This window comes from Vipera berus, assembly GCF_964194415.1.
Source record: "Vipera berus genome assembly, chromosome: 1".
NCBI lineage: Eukaryota > Metazoa > Chordata > Lepidosauria > Squamata > Viperidae > Vipera > Vipera berus.
The window spans coordinates 25,355,623-25,370,897 of record NC_138202.1 but is presented as its reverse complement, the minus strand read 5'-3'; the positions used below and the strand labels follow the sequence as shown (position 1 = coordinate 25,370,897).

The 15,275-nt window shown below is 40.3% G+C and overlaps 1 protein-coding gene across 1 annotated transcript in view; it reads left to right on the top strand.

The window, feature by feature from the left end:
- The window catches only part of GCH1 (GTP cyclohydrolase 1), a 33,789-nt gene extending 20,878 nt beyond the window's left edge, over positions 1-12,911 (top strand). The window contains exons 3-6 of the mRNA XM_081314876.1: positions 774-829; positions 9,769-9,800; positions 11,002-11,086; positions 12,290-12,911. Coding sequence (XP_081171002.1) covers positions 774-829; positions 9,769-9,800; positions 11,002-11,086; positions 12,290-12,416 — 300 coding nt within the window. The 3' untranslated portion in view covers positions 12,417-12,911. The remainder of the gene's footprint in view (positions 1-773; positions 830-9,768; positions 9,801-11,001; positions 11,087-12,289) is intronic.
- The last annotated feature ends 2,364 nt before the right edge of the window (positions 12,912-15,275 follow it).

Sequence of the window (15,275 nt, the reverse complement as noted above, 5' to 3'; positions counted from 1 at the left end):
TGTTATCCAGGGCTGCAGGATTAAAGGGTCACATCATATAGCAGATAGGGCAAAAATATTAGGGCCACAGCCAAAAATGGATATGGCCACCCATTTTCCTCTTTTGGCACACTCTTCTTTCTCTCTTATTTTAGACATCTTTTTTTCCTTGGGTGGCTGAGCAATGGAACAGATTGTTCTTGTTAGAAGTCTAAACAAAGACCAAACTTTGCAGGTGGTTGTCAGGTCAGAAGCTACCCACTTCTGCCTTCAGCCATCTCTTTGCTTCATTTATTGTTTCTGAGATTGTTTGCCTTCTGCATTTCCCATTTTTGCATCCTGTTTTTATCAGATTTGCTAATATGTCCATAAATATAGTGAACTACTAAAGAAAGTATTTTTTCTGAGCTGCCAGCTCAGATTTGCAACAAATTGATTTCATGTTAGAAAATCTTTCCGTACTTTCACTGCTATCTATAGGACTTATGTAGCCATTCTTGGTTTTTTTCAGTAAGCTTAATAAATAGTAAACTGTGAAAGATTTCTGACTGCATCTTCTATTCTTTACAGGAAAGAAAGGAAAAAAGTGGGAAGTGAGTTCACAAGCATGTTGGTTTTCTCTTTATCCTTGACATTTTAAGACTTATGCAACTGCATGACTGTTTGCTTCACTCACCAGTTTTTAAAAAGACAATTTCTGGGTCATGTCTGACATGGCATGGGCGCACATGCATGAATCTCCCAGGTCAATGAGTCCTGAGCTTTGTTTAATGACTTGTTCTCCTTCTGCCTAGGTGCATATAGGTTACCTTCCCAACAAACAAGTCCTTGGGCTCAGCAAGCTTGCAAGGTAAGAAAAACAAGTGGTGTGAGTTATTTAACTGCAGATTACCAAAGTAAAACTAGTATGGCATGGTTAAAAGCACTGGGCTAGAGAGCAGGAGGTGGTGAGTTTTAATCCTGCCTTACGCACAAAGCCAGCTGTGTAACTTTGGGACAGTCACTTGTTTTAGCCCTAAGATAAAGATAATGGCGACAGCAACTCACTTCCAACGATGTTGCCAAAAAAAAGTGCATGGTTTTGTTCATATAGTCACCGGGAGACTAGACTGACTTGAAGGAGATAAAGATATAGAGACAGAGGTAGAAATAAAATAAGGGAAATGACTCCCAGATTCATCTATATGCAAAATGTTGAGCAAGTTAATGAAGTTGTTCTTTGGGTTCCAGTAAGCTCACCAGAACAGAGGGGGAAGGGCCACAGTGTAAAGGAGAGTGAGGAGGGTTGGTGTTTCATTCTTAAACTCACTTTCAAAATGGGTATTGGTTCCATTTAATTTTGCAATATGGCCCTTAATATGCTACACAATACTAATGTGTCTTCAAGCCAATGGTGATCTATCTATATACAGTCTCTGTTTAGATAGCCCATGCCAGTAGATGAAAATGATCAAAGTAATAATCATTAGTCAGTTTGATGCAGTGGTTAAAGGCTGCAGGCTAGACCCTGGAGGCTGTGAGTTCTGCTTCTGCCTTACACATAAAAATCAACTGTATGATTTTGGGCCAATTACCATGATTTCATATCAGAGGTATGAGATATTTGAGGTTCATTAGAGGTACCAGAGCCTTACTAGTTGTATAAAAATCCTTGAGATAGTAACTTGTTTAAAGCCTTGGAAATGGTAGAGGTAGAACTTTAACCCATCTATCCCAGATCTGATTTTTAACTTGGTCTGGGTAAACAGCTCCAGCTTACCTAGTTTGGTAATGAAACGTCTGCAAGGAAACCTCCAAGCTCAGAGAGCACTAAGGACCACACAGTCCAGCTGTATTGGTCCAGATATCTAAAATGGAGCTAAACTAACCATACCTTCTTTTACCTTCTTGCTAAATATGTCATGATTAACGTAGGCAGGAAGAGTTCCAATTAAAAAAAATCTACATGGTTGCTTACCGGTTTATAAAAATAAGAAACTATGCCAATTCATACTACCTAGTCCAAGGTTGTCAACACTGGACTAGAGAAATTCTTGGGCATTTCAGAGATGATTTTAGCTTCTCTGTTTAGACAGGGGGATGGCTTACAAAAGTAGGTGGTCAGGTTTAAGATAGGAGTAAAAATAATTCTTACAGAAGAATACAAGATATAGTTTCTCAGCATCCAGATGATAAGTGGGAAAGGCATTTTTGAAACACTAAATCCTCCATTCACAATTTGGTCTGACAAAATTTGTTTTCTCTCTACAATGACCTTCTGTTTTAATCGTCTCAGTTAAATTTGACCGTACGTGCTTCATGGTATCCCACAGGGATCAAGAACTATACAAGCATAAGCATTTTCTTTTTTTCTTCTTGGAAGTATTTAGCTGTCTCATAAATATCACATAGCTTGGAGGCAAAACTACATTTTAATTGGAAAAAATGGCCATTTTATTGGAAAATTAACTTAACTAATTTTAACTACAAGACCTTAACTACATGACCTATTTTCCCCCCCCGTGTAACTACGATAGTTGAGTTGAGAGAGAGAGTGGCTGGTTCAAGGTCACACAGTGAGGTTTTGTGGCTGAAATGAACTACAACTGGGTCTCTTAGCTCCTAGTCCAACACCTTAACTACAAAGCCACCCTGGTGTGTCTTAGAGACAAGATACAAATCCATCATTTATAGAGTGAGCAGATTGTATACCTAGGTGGGTGATCAAGGAGGGAATAGGAACCCATTTGCTACAATTGCAAGAAACTTGGCAAGGGATTTTGCAGGTTCTTTTTGCATCTCCCGTTTCCTCTGATAACATACAGCAGACATGTCAAACATAAGGCCCGGGGGCCGGATCCGGCCCACGAAGTAGTTTCATGTGGCCCGCGAAGCCATCCTGGAAACAGTGAGGGAACGGCCCCCACTGCCTTGGCCCTGGCCAAGAAACCCTCCTTCTGCCAGAGACCCTCAGATCTGTCCCACTCCTGCCCAGGTCCCCATAGACACCCTTGATGCGAACGATGTAGAGCTGGCCACGCCCACCCAGTAGGCCATATGCACTCTAGCCACACCCACCCAGTAGGCCACGCCCACCCTGGCCATACCCACCTGGCCCCCTGAGGGCAACCGCAATGCTGATGCGGCCCTCAATGAAATTGAGTTTGACACCTCTGACATACAGACTTCTTCTGCAGAAGAAAAAGGGGAAGATTTAAGGACAATCTCAGATTCCTTTCTCAGATTCCAGCATAGAAAGGCCATTCTACAAGAGGCTAATCGATCTTATTTTTCCCCTATCCCTGTACACAATTATTTTGCATTAATAAGAAAAACAGGTTGCACTGTGACTCCCTCATAATCCCATCCAACTCAGTTGGATTCCTTGAGGGTGACAGTTTTTTACTCTTGAATAACAAGTTCTGGCCATCATAGATGCTGCAAAAAGCAAGTGCTTAGTGGCATTTCACTAAACAACTACAGGTAGTCCTCGACTTATGACCAAAACGGAGCCCAAAATTTTATGTTCCTAAGTGAGACATTTGTTAAGTGAGTTTTACCTCATTTTACAACCTTTCTTGCCCTAGTTGTTAAGTGAATCACTTCAGTTGTTAAGTTATCAACATGGTTGTTAAGTGAATCTGGATTCCCCATTGACTTTGCTTGTCAGAAGGTCGCAAAAGGTGATCACCTGACCCTGGGATACTGCAGCCGTCGTAAATATGTAAATAGTTGACAAGCATCCGAATTTTGATCACGTGACCATGGGGATGCTGCAATGATAGTAAGTATGAAAAAAGGGTCGCAGGTCACTTTTTTTTAGTGCCATTGTAATTTCACGTGGTCACTAAGTGAACTATTGTAAGTCGAGTACTACCTGTAGATACTGTGCAAAGTTCAGATAACTGAAAATGAAACTAGGTGAGAAGCTGGTGTAGGTAAATCTATCACTGAGTGTCTGTATATAGGTTACGCCTACAATTATTTTCCTTTTAAGCAATTGGGGATGATGCAATTGGGGAAGTGAAACTAGGGGAGGTAACATTTAACTTTTCCCAGCAATCTTTCTGCTAGCTAAAGTCCCTCCTTTGGCCCCATACAGAAAAGTGTTTATGCACCATTGAGATATGGAGATACATTTTCCAGTCCAGGGCAACTAGTGGCTTTGAGGATAGTATGGAAGTTTGGTTAGGAAACACCTGTTGAGAGAGTGTTAAATATCCCCTTTTCCAGCTCTGGCCTTCTGGCTGTTCTATCATTCCCCTCCTGTTGCTTTAAGCCAGGGGTGTCAAACTGCCGGCCTGTGGGCTGGATGCATCATAGCGAAACTGCGCCCACCCCATTGCCAGCAATGGCAAAAAAGTTGCGATACGTCGCGACATGTCACGTGACGTTACGAGTTTGACACTCTTGCTTTAAGGTAAACAGTCTGTTATTTGATTAAAGTAAGAGTTGGCAGGAGAGAATGCATACAAACTGTATGTAAAGGGGTGGGTTTGCACAAGACTAGAAGTTGGGTTAAAATGAGGTTGGGTAATCTGTGACCCTGGGATTATAGCCATTGTCGCAACATGTTGAATAAACCAGATTAGCAAGCCAAGCCATAATTTAATTTGTCTGGGCAATACTGGTAATATGCTGTGTGATTACAGGAAGTGTATTTTATTAACCCAGAGTTAGAGTTTAGGACATTGCATAAATTCTTATCTCTGGGGTGGTAATTGTGAAACAGACTGAAAGTGCACTGGATTTATATATGTAAATTTGCACTTCGTGTAGTTCAGCAGCGTTTCCAACTTGAACTTTGCTTTCTTCTCTTGCACGGAGTAGAAGAAAGAGGAGGGCACACAGGGAACTAGATGGCTCTTAGTAGGAACCAATCTGCTAAACCTGGGTAGCTTCCTCTCCCCCACGTTTTGTTTTTTGATTCAGGAAATGGTAATGAAAAGAGCAAAGATCATATTAGGGGGAAATGAGCAGGACATTCTACCAAGCCTTTATAGGAATGATGCAAGTTTATTTTTATTGATTTATTTCTCTATCAAATTTGCACGCCACCAATTTTGTTTTTATTCAGGGCTTTCCCATCCTCAGAGTGAAATTGTAGAGCTCACAAAAGCATGAGAAAGGCACTAGAGTACCTCCCTCTGAAGGAGTATGACACTGGTGATTTTAAAGCTTCCAGCAAATTAAAGTGCAGTTGTACAACAATGACAAGAGAAATCATAATAATTAATAGTAATTATTAAATTTATATGTTGCCTGACTACCAGTCACTCTGAGCAGTTTACACATTTGTGAACTTGTAAAAATTTGTAAAACATGTTAGAGTCATGTGCAATTGCATATGGAGAAAAGGGATATATGGAGAAACATATGTTGTGAGGAAAAGAAATTCTCTTTTTTTCTATCAGGTTTTTTTGGAATCAGCTCTGGAACTTCTTTCCAAACAAGGAGGATTTTGGAAAAATTGTTAGAAAAAAATGGTGTTCTTAGACTTACAGAATGATGAGGTAGCCAAGTAATATGTGTGAATGTCCCATTTTACATGAAACAATCCTCTCCTCAGTTGCTTATTGCCTCCCAACTTACTGTGTGGATTATGAGGAATTCCTTTTCTGGTTGTTTTCAGTAGAACGGCTGAGATAAAGTCCTATTTCTTGAGAATTTTTCTGCCCATAAATTAAGTAGACAATTTCAAAAAGCCATATCTCGCCAAAGACTGGAAGACATGGAAGAATTGTTGGGATGGTTGGCAGAATTGACTGACAGCATATTTAGAGGAAGCAAAACAGTAATATAAATAAATATATGAAATTGACTACTACAAATAGTGGCGACAGCTGGTGATTTTGGGTGCATCTGCGTTAGCTCAGAGAACTAACTCTGGTTAGATTAAATAGTTTAATTGTCAACTCCATTGGCATGCTTGATCCCCACCTGCAAGGTCAGGCAGTTCATTTATTAATCTACCTACCACTTCCTGTACATGTTAAAAGACAAAATACAAAAATTAAAAGAGATTAAACAAAATGCCCACAGAGCCTTGGTGGAGCAGTGGGCTAATGCCTTCTTAAGTAACACCAGCTGCCTGCAATTAGTGCAGGTTCGCATCCCACCAGGCTCAAGGTTTTCTCAGCCTTCCATCCTTCCGAGGTAGGTAAAATGAGGACCCAGATTGTTGGGGGCAATTAAGCTGACTTTGTAATAATGCCGCTTGGGGGGTGTATGAAAAGCCCTAATAAGCAGGCATATACGTAGAATGAAGGCTACTGCTAAGCTTGTAAGCCGCCCTGAGTCTTTGGAGAAGGGTGGGATATAAATGGAATTAAAATAAAAAATAAATAAATAAACTCTTACAATAGGTTAAAACACATTAAAAGTAATAAAAACCCAACCCCATCCCATCAGGCCAGGCCAGCTTGTTCGAAGAGATACGTCTTTAGATCGCGCCGGAAGGAGCGCAGGTCGGGCGCCATCCGGAGCTCAACCGGAAGACGGTTCCATAAATCCGGCGCGCCCACAAAGAACGCCCTCCCCCTGGGGGCCACCAGTCGGCATTCTTTGACCAGTGGCACCCTGAGGAGGCCCTCTCTGTGGGAGCGTACTGGGCGGAGGGAAGTTGATGCCGGCCGCAGGTGCTCCCCAAGGTATTCCGGACCCATGCCATGTAGGGCTTTGTAGGTCAATACCAGCACCTTGAACCTCACCCGGAAGACAACTGGAAGCCAATGCAGCTTGCGGAGCAGAGGTGTAACATGGGAGTATCGGGAAACTCCCAGCACAACTCTTGCGGCTGCATTCCGTACCAGTTGGAGCCTCCGAGTGGTCTTCAAGGGCAGCCCCATGTAGAGAGCGTTGCAGTAGTCCAGACGAGAGGTCACGAGCGCATGAGTGACCGTACGTAAGGCATCCCGGTCTAAATAGGGCCGCAACTGGCGCACCAGGCGAACCTAGGCGAAGGCCCCCCTAGTCACAGCTACTATATGGTCTTCTAAAGAAAGCTGTGAATCTAGGAGGACTCCCAAGTTGCGAGCCCTATCTATGATGATGTGATCTGTTGAAGATCTGTTGCTTCTTACATCAATGGAAACCTTCCGGCACTCTGACATTTGTGATTCACTTACCTCACATCTATTGACTTACCCAAGGGCTGCTTGTGTAATAATTGGCATCTTTTATCTGCCTGTGTTAGTAAATGTTGAAAACATTATATGGTGCCTCATCCATCTTAATTTATTTTTCATGGGGGGGGGGATTTATTTGAAACCTGTTATCAGCCTTTTGTTTTTGATGGCCTTGGCAGGACAAATCAGTGGATTAGTATTGCTAGGGTGGCCCCCCCAATTACCTCTAAATTGCAGCAGCAGAGCAAGGACTTTAATCTTGATTTGTCATTCACATCTGATGATTTTCTTTTGGTCTGTGAATCATGGCAAGCATCATTTTCTTTCCCTGTTTTACAAATCAATACATTGCTGAAGTTAAATGGTAAAGGATGTTGAATCTCTGTGAGGAGCTGCTTCTTATGTTATATTGGTGGAGGAGGCTAGACGTTTGCATACAAAGAAGGTTTGTGCTTATTCTGTTGCCAAAAAGGTAGAAACTTTATCTCTAAACCGAGAAGATAAGATTTGCATTCAATTTGCATTTAGAAACTGTTGCTTTGATTTTATTAGCAATATGTCTTACCAAACTGAGAAAAACAGTGTTGAAATAATCTTGCGCTCAGCTGCAGTCTAGGGATTGTGGCCTATTGATAAGCAATTTTGTTAACTTTTCTCAATATAATTTGGACAGTGCACCCTTGAAATTGAGGGCCATCTTGTATAAAGTTTGACAGATTGGCCATCCAGATTTTTGTCACTTCTGGTATTTTGTTAAATGTTATTAATCTTTATACATCAGCAGCTTTTTGCAAGAATGTGCTTTTTCTTGGTGAGATGAAACTCAAGAATGAAATACAAGAATTGAAGAGTATAAGTTATAGAATAGGAACAGATCAGAAAGTGCCACTGTGTGCAAAGAAGTGTACATAGGTATTGAGGTCCCAAAGTATTTCAGTAGGGACAAACGTGAAGTGCTTCAGTAATCCGGGGCATAAAATAGGTTGGTGGAGACTTCATTCGGCTACATGTGAAAGGCATCTGAGTAACTTCACACTTCATAAGCATTACACAAGCTAATAGTGTGACCCAGCTGCAAAAGAAGCAGAAACAACACTAGGCTACATCAACACAAGTGTAATATCAAGATGAAGAGAAGTTATTATTTTTATATATTCAATATTGGCAAGTCTGCCTCTAGAATATTTATTCACTTCTGGAGGCTGCATTTTAGAACGGATATTGATGGATCCAGAGGACAAGAAAAGCTTATGGGAATGTTTGGAAGCATTGGGTATATTTAGCACAGAGAAGGGAAGACTGTAGGAAGCCATGATATCCATAATGGGTATCTTCCTAACATCTAAAGGGCTGTAGAAAATAGGACAGCATCATTCTGAGAAATTTCTACCGTCAAGCAACTGAAGCCTGGTGGCAACTAGTTGGTAGAAATCTAGAGCAAACCAGTTTTCTCCCCAAACCCAGTTATTAAGAACTGTTTTTTGAAAGCCTTGTTTTGCTAGATTGGCAAGTAAGGTAGAAGAGATTGCTCCAGAAGTAAACTTGGCCAACCCACTAAGGAGCACTTCTTACTATGGCTGTTGGCCAAACATAATCTGCCAGATCAAGAAAGCCAATTGCATTTACTGTATTTCACAGGCGGTCTGAAGCATGACCTTAATTCTTCTATTACAAGAATCAGGGCTTAGAAAAGCTTATGTCTGGGAGCGTCACATACCACACTGAGACTTGCATGGCCAGTTCTGTCATTCTGTCTCAGGATACTTTATTATTAAATCCCTTGTGCTAAAATTTCTCATGACAACGATAGTGTAGTTTGCAAATTTTCAAAAAAGAGTGAAAATTAGCAGAACAGCATCCTGCCCATTCCATTTGTTTAAGCAGTTAACAGTGAAAAGGATTGCTTATTTTCATATCTTCCTGTTTTTGGATCCCCCAGGATCTCTCTGTGCAAATGCCTGGTTGCCAACAGGCAAATGCAGGCTGGATTCTGGCAGATCAGAGAGGCTGAATTGGTGATTGGAGTGGCCTCTTAGAGATTTCCCTCTAAAGAAGTACATTTCAAAACTACAGGGCCAGAACATCTGTTGTAATAGAGTAGAATAGGGGGTTCCTCCTGTGTTGCTAAACCCTGCATTTCCCAGCAAGTGATACAGTGGTGAAAGAAGATGCTAGAAAAGTGGAGGGTTACATCCCTGTATTAAAATACATTGTTGAAGACCAGGGCTTCTCTAACTTGGATAAATTACCCAAAATTGAGTAAATGTATTTTTCTTTTCCCTTTGGGTAATGATACACAAACCCATACCCATCACAACAGGGACATATAAATTGACTTAAAGATTGCCATGAGTGCTAACATATATTCAAAATACTTCCCAATTATTCCTATTAAGACAAAAATGGATGAACTTATCAATAGTAATTTCTTGAAATGACATAAAGATCACTCAGAGATACTGTTTTTATAATATAGAGAGTCCTCTAGTTACAACCATTCGTACAATATCCATTTGAAGTTCCGACAGTGTTTGAAGGAAGGGACTTACAACTGATCCTCAAAGTTCAATAAGGTTTTATTATATGTGGGTTTGGGTAATAAAAGAAAACATTTGGAAATACCATCCTAGACATGTCATTGTTTCCAGAGAAATCTTAATGGAATGCATTTTTCTTCTTCTAGGATTGTGGAAATATACAGTAGACGATTACAAGGCAAGTAACAACCTTTGGTGCTTCACCTAGTGTAATGTATGTTTTGCCATTCTAGTAGAATTTGTCATGCAATATCAAAAGACTATTAATCACCTGTGGCAATAAAAATAGAAGGTATGAATGTGCTGTGAACAATTTATCATATCTCATTACACAGGAAGTTCTGTAGTCATGGAGTTCATTTGTTCGTTCATTCATTCATTCATTCATTCATTCATTCATTCATTCATTCAGCCATCTATTTCAAGAAGTTACTCTGCACATCAGACAATAACAAAGAGAATAAAAACCATGATAAAATATCAGTATGTTCATCAGTGAGAAGCATTTAGCCTAGTCTACTTTCTATTTGGAAGGATTTGCAAATATACATTATCTACAGAAATATATATTTTGATTTGATAATATGGCCAGCCAATAAATATGTTCCTCTGCATTTCATAATCCATCATTATACAAGCAGAGTAAACCCTGATGGGGAGACCTGAATGGAAGCCTGCTGCCCCACCTCTCACCACAAGGTGGCTCTGCATCCTTCAGGTCCAGGATCTTCCTGTCTCCAGATGTAGGTAGTCCTTAGCTTACGACAGATCCCTTAACAACTGTTTGGCATTATGACAGACCTGGAATGGATGCTTTATGGCCTGTAAAGCACTTCTGGCTGTTGTAAGATGTGCCACCACCATCCACCCAATCACATGACAACATTGCAGGTGCTTGGCTGGCCTTTATGACTGGCTACAGTGTGCCATGGTCACATGACAACAACTCCAATGCCTACTTGGAGGAATGGGTTTGCACTTATGGCAATGGATTTGCTTAACAACCACAGTGATGCGCTTAATGACTGCAGCATAAAATTGAGTCTTGTGTGTAGGTGCCTCAACTTACTACCGTAACGTATGACTGTAAAGCCTGTCCCAGTTGCGGTTGTAAGTCAAGGACTGTGCTGTGGTTTCCCATATGCAGAGGGTCAGCACCTGCTTTTAAAAGGAGCAAGTGGGAAAGATTTTCTTCTTTTCTGGACTCTGATGGATTTCCTTCCATTAAGGAGGAGACTTCCAGCACTTTCTTCATCAGTAGACTTTGTGGGCCATGAAAATATGATTAAAACTTACAATTTTTAATTTTTAGTGAGCTGTGCCTTTAAGAAACTCTCTCCTGACGAGGATAATCATTTTTCTTCTCCTTTTCATTGCAGTTCAGGAGCGCCTTACAAAACAAATTGCTGTGGCCATCACAGAAGCCTTGCAGCCTGCTGGAGTTGGGGTGGTGATTGAGGCAACGTAAGTTGATGCGGATTTTGTGATGTGTCCAAAGAGTAAAGGAATTCGGGGGGGGGGAGAGCGAGCGAGCACGTTCATTATTCAATTTCTTTACAGATAGTTCTTGACTTACAACCATTTGTTTAGGGTCTAAGTTACAATGACATGAAAAAGTGACTGCTTTTCACACAACTGTTGCAGTATCCCCAGTCATGTGATCACCTTTTGTGACCTTCTGGCAAACATAGTCAATGGGGAAGCCAGATTCACTTAACAAGCATGTTACTAATTTGAAAACTGTAATGATTCACTAGACAACTGTGACAAGAAAGGTTGTAAAACGCAAAACTCAATTGTCTTGCATAGCAACTGAAATTTTGGGCTCAATTGTTGGCTTAAGTTGAGGACTACATATAATTCTCTATATATATACTTCTGTGTGTGTGTGTGTGTGTGTCTGTGTGTGTCTGTGTCTGTCTCGTATCAATCATCTATATCATCTATCATCTATCTTATCTATCTATATTAATCTATCTAATCAATCTATATCTATCTATATCTATCATCTATCTATATTATCTATCTAAATCTATCTAATCAATTTATATCTCTATATCTATCTATCTATATCTCTATCTAAATCTATCTAACCAATCTATCATCTATCTATCTATCATCTATCTCTTATCTATCTCTTATCTATCTATCTATCTATCTATCTATCTATCTATCTATCTATCTATCTATCTATCTATCTATCTATCTATCTATCTATCTACCTACCTATCATCTATATCATCTATCTGTATCAATCTAGTTATCTAGCTATCTCATCTATCATCTCTCCCCCCCTCACATCCCCCTATCTCATCTATTTATCTATCTATCATCTATCTCCCCCTCACATCCCCCTATCATCTATATTTACTCACATTCATTGAGGTGAGTAAATATATCATTTACTCACCTCAATGAATGTCATGGCTTAGTCATCAGCAAAAGAGTGCATGAGAGTGAAAATACTGAGGGCTTGATTTTTTTAAAAAAATGATTGGCAAGCCATTATACTGAAATTAAGATCAGATTGGATTTCAATTGTGCAGCTAAACTTTTCCATCCTACTCCTGCTGTTTTTTGCAGCGGAAAGAGACAGGCAATTTTCTTTCAGCACAAATATTTCTGTTGGATTTCTCCCCCCCTCCCCCCTGTCTTTCCTTCCTGCAGGCACATGTGTATGGTGATGCGAGGGGTTCAGAAAATGAACAGTAAGACTGTAACCAGCACCATGCTTGGAGTATTCAGAGAAGACCCAAAGACACGTGAAGAATTTTTGGCCCTCATCCGTAGCTAATTTTTTTGGCCCTCATTCATTCATCTATCTTCCTTCCTGGACTGTCTTCTCTAGCATTGATGTTATTCTTTTGCTGTTTGTGTTGCTCCTTCTCTTTTTGAAAAAGTAACAGTCACTTTAACATTTCTGAAGTTCTACTGTGTTGGTGGTAAGATCAACATGTACTGTCTTTTTTCATATGGCTCCTAATGTCATGGGACCATAAAGATCCTGGAAATATGTTCTCAATTTGTTATGTGACTGTTTTAAGGCAAATGTCATGCAGTGGCTATGTGTTTTTGTGTGGGCTTAGTTGGGGTGGTTCTTGTCAAAGTCATCAGAAGTGTTTGAAGGACATATCCCCACTGAGACAAAGAAACCCTTTGCCCTAATGTCCAGCAAATTTCTCCATCCATTTCCAAGGTCAGGAAAGATGGACAAAGGAATCAGAGGCTTTTTCATAGTCTAGACGTTAAAGAGAGGGCGCTACTTCCTTACCACATGATCTTTTCTTTTACAGAGAATGATTGAGCCATGTTTTCATCCCCCCAAATTAAGGGGTTGATCATTCATTCATTCATTCATTCATTCATTCATTCATTCATTCATTCATTCATTCATTCATTCATTCATTCCTGTTTCTTGTTTAAGAGCAACTTGTACCACCACTTCCTTGGCCCTCTATTTTGTACTTCTGTTGCAGCTAGCCCAATTCTTCACTTTTGCAATCACTTTTACTTCTTTCAAATGAGCTTGGCCCCACCATTTCCCCAGGAGGATGGGTTTCTGTTGCCTTTGCTCAGGTATCTCTCCAATCCCAGGCAAGTAGAAGCCAACTCCTTCTATCGATTTCCAATGATGAAATGAGAATTATGGGCCTTCTCAGAGAAGGAAGGAAAATCTGGACATGGTTAGATTATTGTGTCCATTTCTGATATAATAGGATTTTTTTTGTTCTGAAAGACCCAGGTCTGAAATCTTGAGATACTCATGTTAATCTCATCATAATGCAGGAAACTGGGTAGCAACTGCTTTTCTTGGAAAGGAGTTGTTTAAACAGAAGAGATTTGAAGAGAAAAAAATTAGTCACAAGTTTGCCTGGGGTTTATTTCACTAATGGGACAAAATACAAAACAATTACTTTTGAGGCGATGGGAGCAGAACTACTGGTATGTACAAACCCAGCCTTCCTGCATAAACTGGGTCTAAATTTCCAGGCTTGTTAGGAATTCTGGGAGTTGTAGTTTCAACACATTTGGAAGACAAGATGGGCTGTCCTCAGGCTTCCAGTACTGATTACATTTTGATAGGATTGGAGAATGGTATTTTTCACTTATATGAAACTGATTTAGATGTTCTCTTTAGTAAACTATAGTAAATTTTTTACCACACGCTTTCTGTTCAATGAAGGCTATGATTATACTCTGGACACTATAATATGGTTTATATTCTATATTGCACTGTTTTCAAGACTTGCATTCAAGTAAGAACAATTTAAGTTACTTCTTGGATGTCAGCCCTACATTGTTTACAATGTGGTGCCAATTTCAGACCTCCTCCAGCCTGAGATTCTGCATCTTTGCTATATAACAGGCCTTGACAGGAACATTTTGAACAGAATCAGTTTTCAAACTAATATGAAATAAAGAATATCAGGAGGCTGTATTTAGCAGCCAATTCCTTATTTTTCTTCAGTTTTTCTATTTGTCTTTTTACTGTATCCTGTTCAGAAGTGAGTTTGTAAGCTAAAACTATGTGGAGGAGAACACAAGGATCTCTGGTAAAATACAGAGTTTTGCCTTCCTGATCCCCTCCTGGGTACTGGATAATATTATAGACTCTGTTTCCTTGGCAGAGTTAGCAACTGCTCTCTCCTCCTGTGGCCCTTGGCAAGTTCCCATCAACGGGAGGGGAAAGCTAACATTTAGATTACGAAGCAGACCGTCTGCACAGCTCTACTGGGTTCTGGTTGTTTGTGTGAAGGACTTTGAAGGATCTGCCTCAACTCAGTTCTGCCCATAAAAATGCCAAAATGCTCAGCTGAGTTCAGGCTTACCAAATCAACATCCAGAATGTCATGTTCTTAGGCAACTTGCATAATGTAATTTGCTCAGTCATAGTAGGAGAGAAGGAGGTGTGTATGGCACAGAACTCCTTATTTCCAGATATTTTGTTCAGTGTCCCTTTGGGGTTTGGAGATGTCATCATCAATTGCTTAGTTTACAAGTATTTCTTTGCTGCATTAACTCAAATTCTCCTGGAACTGACTTCAACATACAATTCTTAAATGGCTTACTGTTGGATCCATGGCAGGATACCCAGATATAGCATGCAGAAACTCCAGCCAATGATGCCTTTCTAACAAATGCTGCCTTCTAGGGAAGTGGGCATTATTTCATTTCCACACTTTAATTTTAGACATCTTCCTAACCCAGGATGGGCAACCTACAGTTGCAGGCACCTGATTTCTGTTTATGACTCTCAGAGCTTCCTGGCCATGATGGTTAAACATAAAGGCCAAGTCTCCTGCAGTTGGATACAGGATACATGAAAACTGCTATACAAGCCTTAAAATAGACAACCCCATCCTCCTCCTCACTCTTACATGATATCGCCCGCTCTCTTTTTGCTCCTACGCCCCATCTCAGTCTTAAATGCAATATTGGACAGCAAAGTTGTCCACTTCTGAAAGAGGTATTTAATTCTTGTTTTGAGCAGTTTCTTCCTTCGCCCTACAGTCCTCAGCAGATGAGAGATTGAGAAAAGTTCACACATGGGAGTTGTGAGCATAACAACCCTGGTTTCTACAAATATGTTTTGTGGTGTCCAAAGTAGGTCAAGCTCCCTTCACCTCTTGTGTAACTGGAATTTCATGAAAAG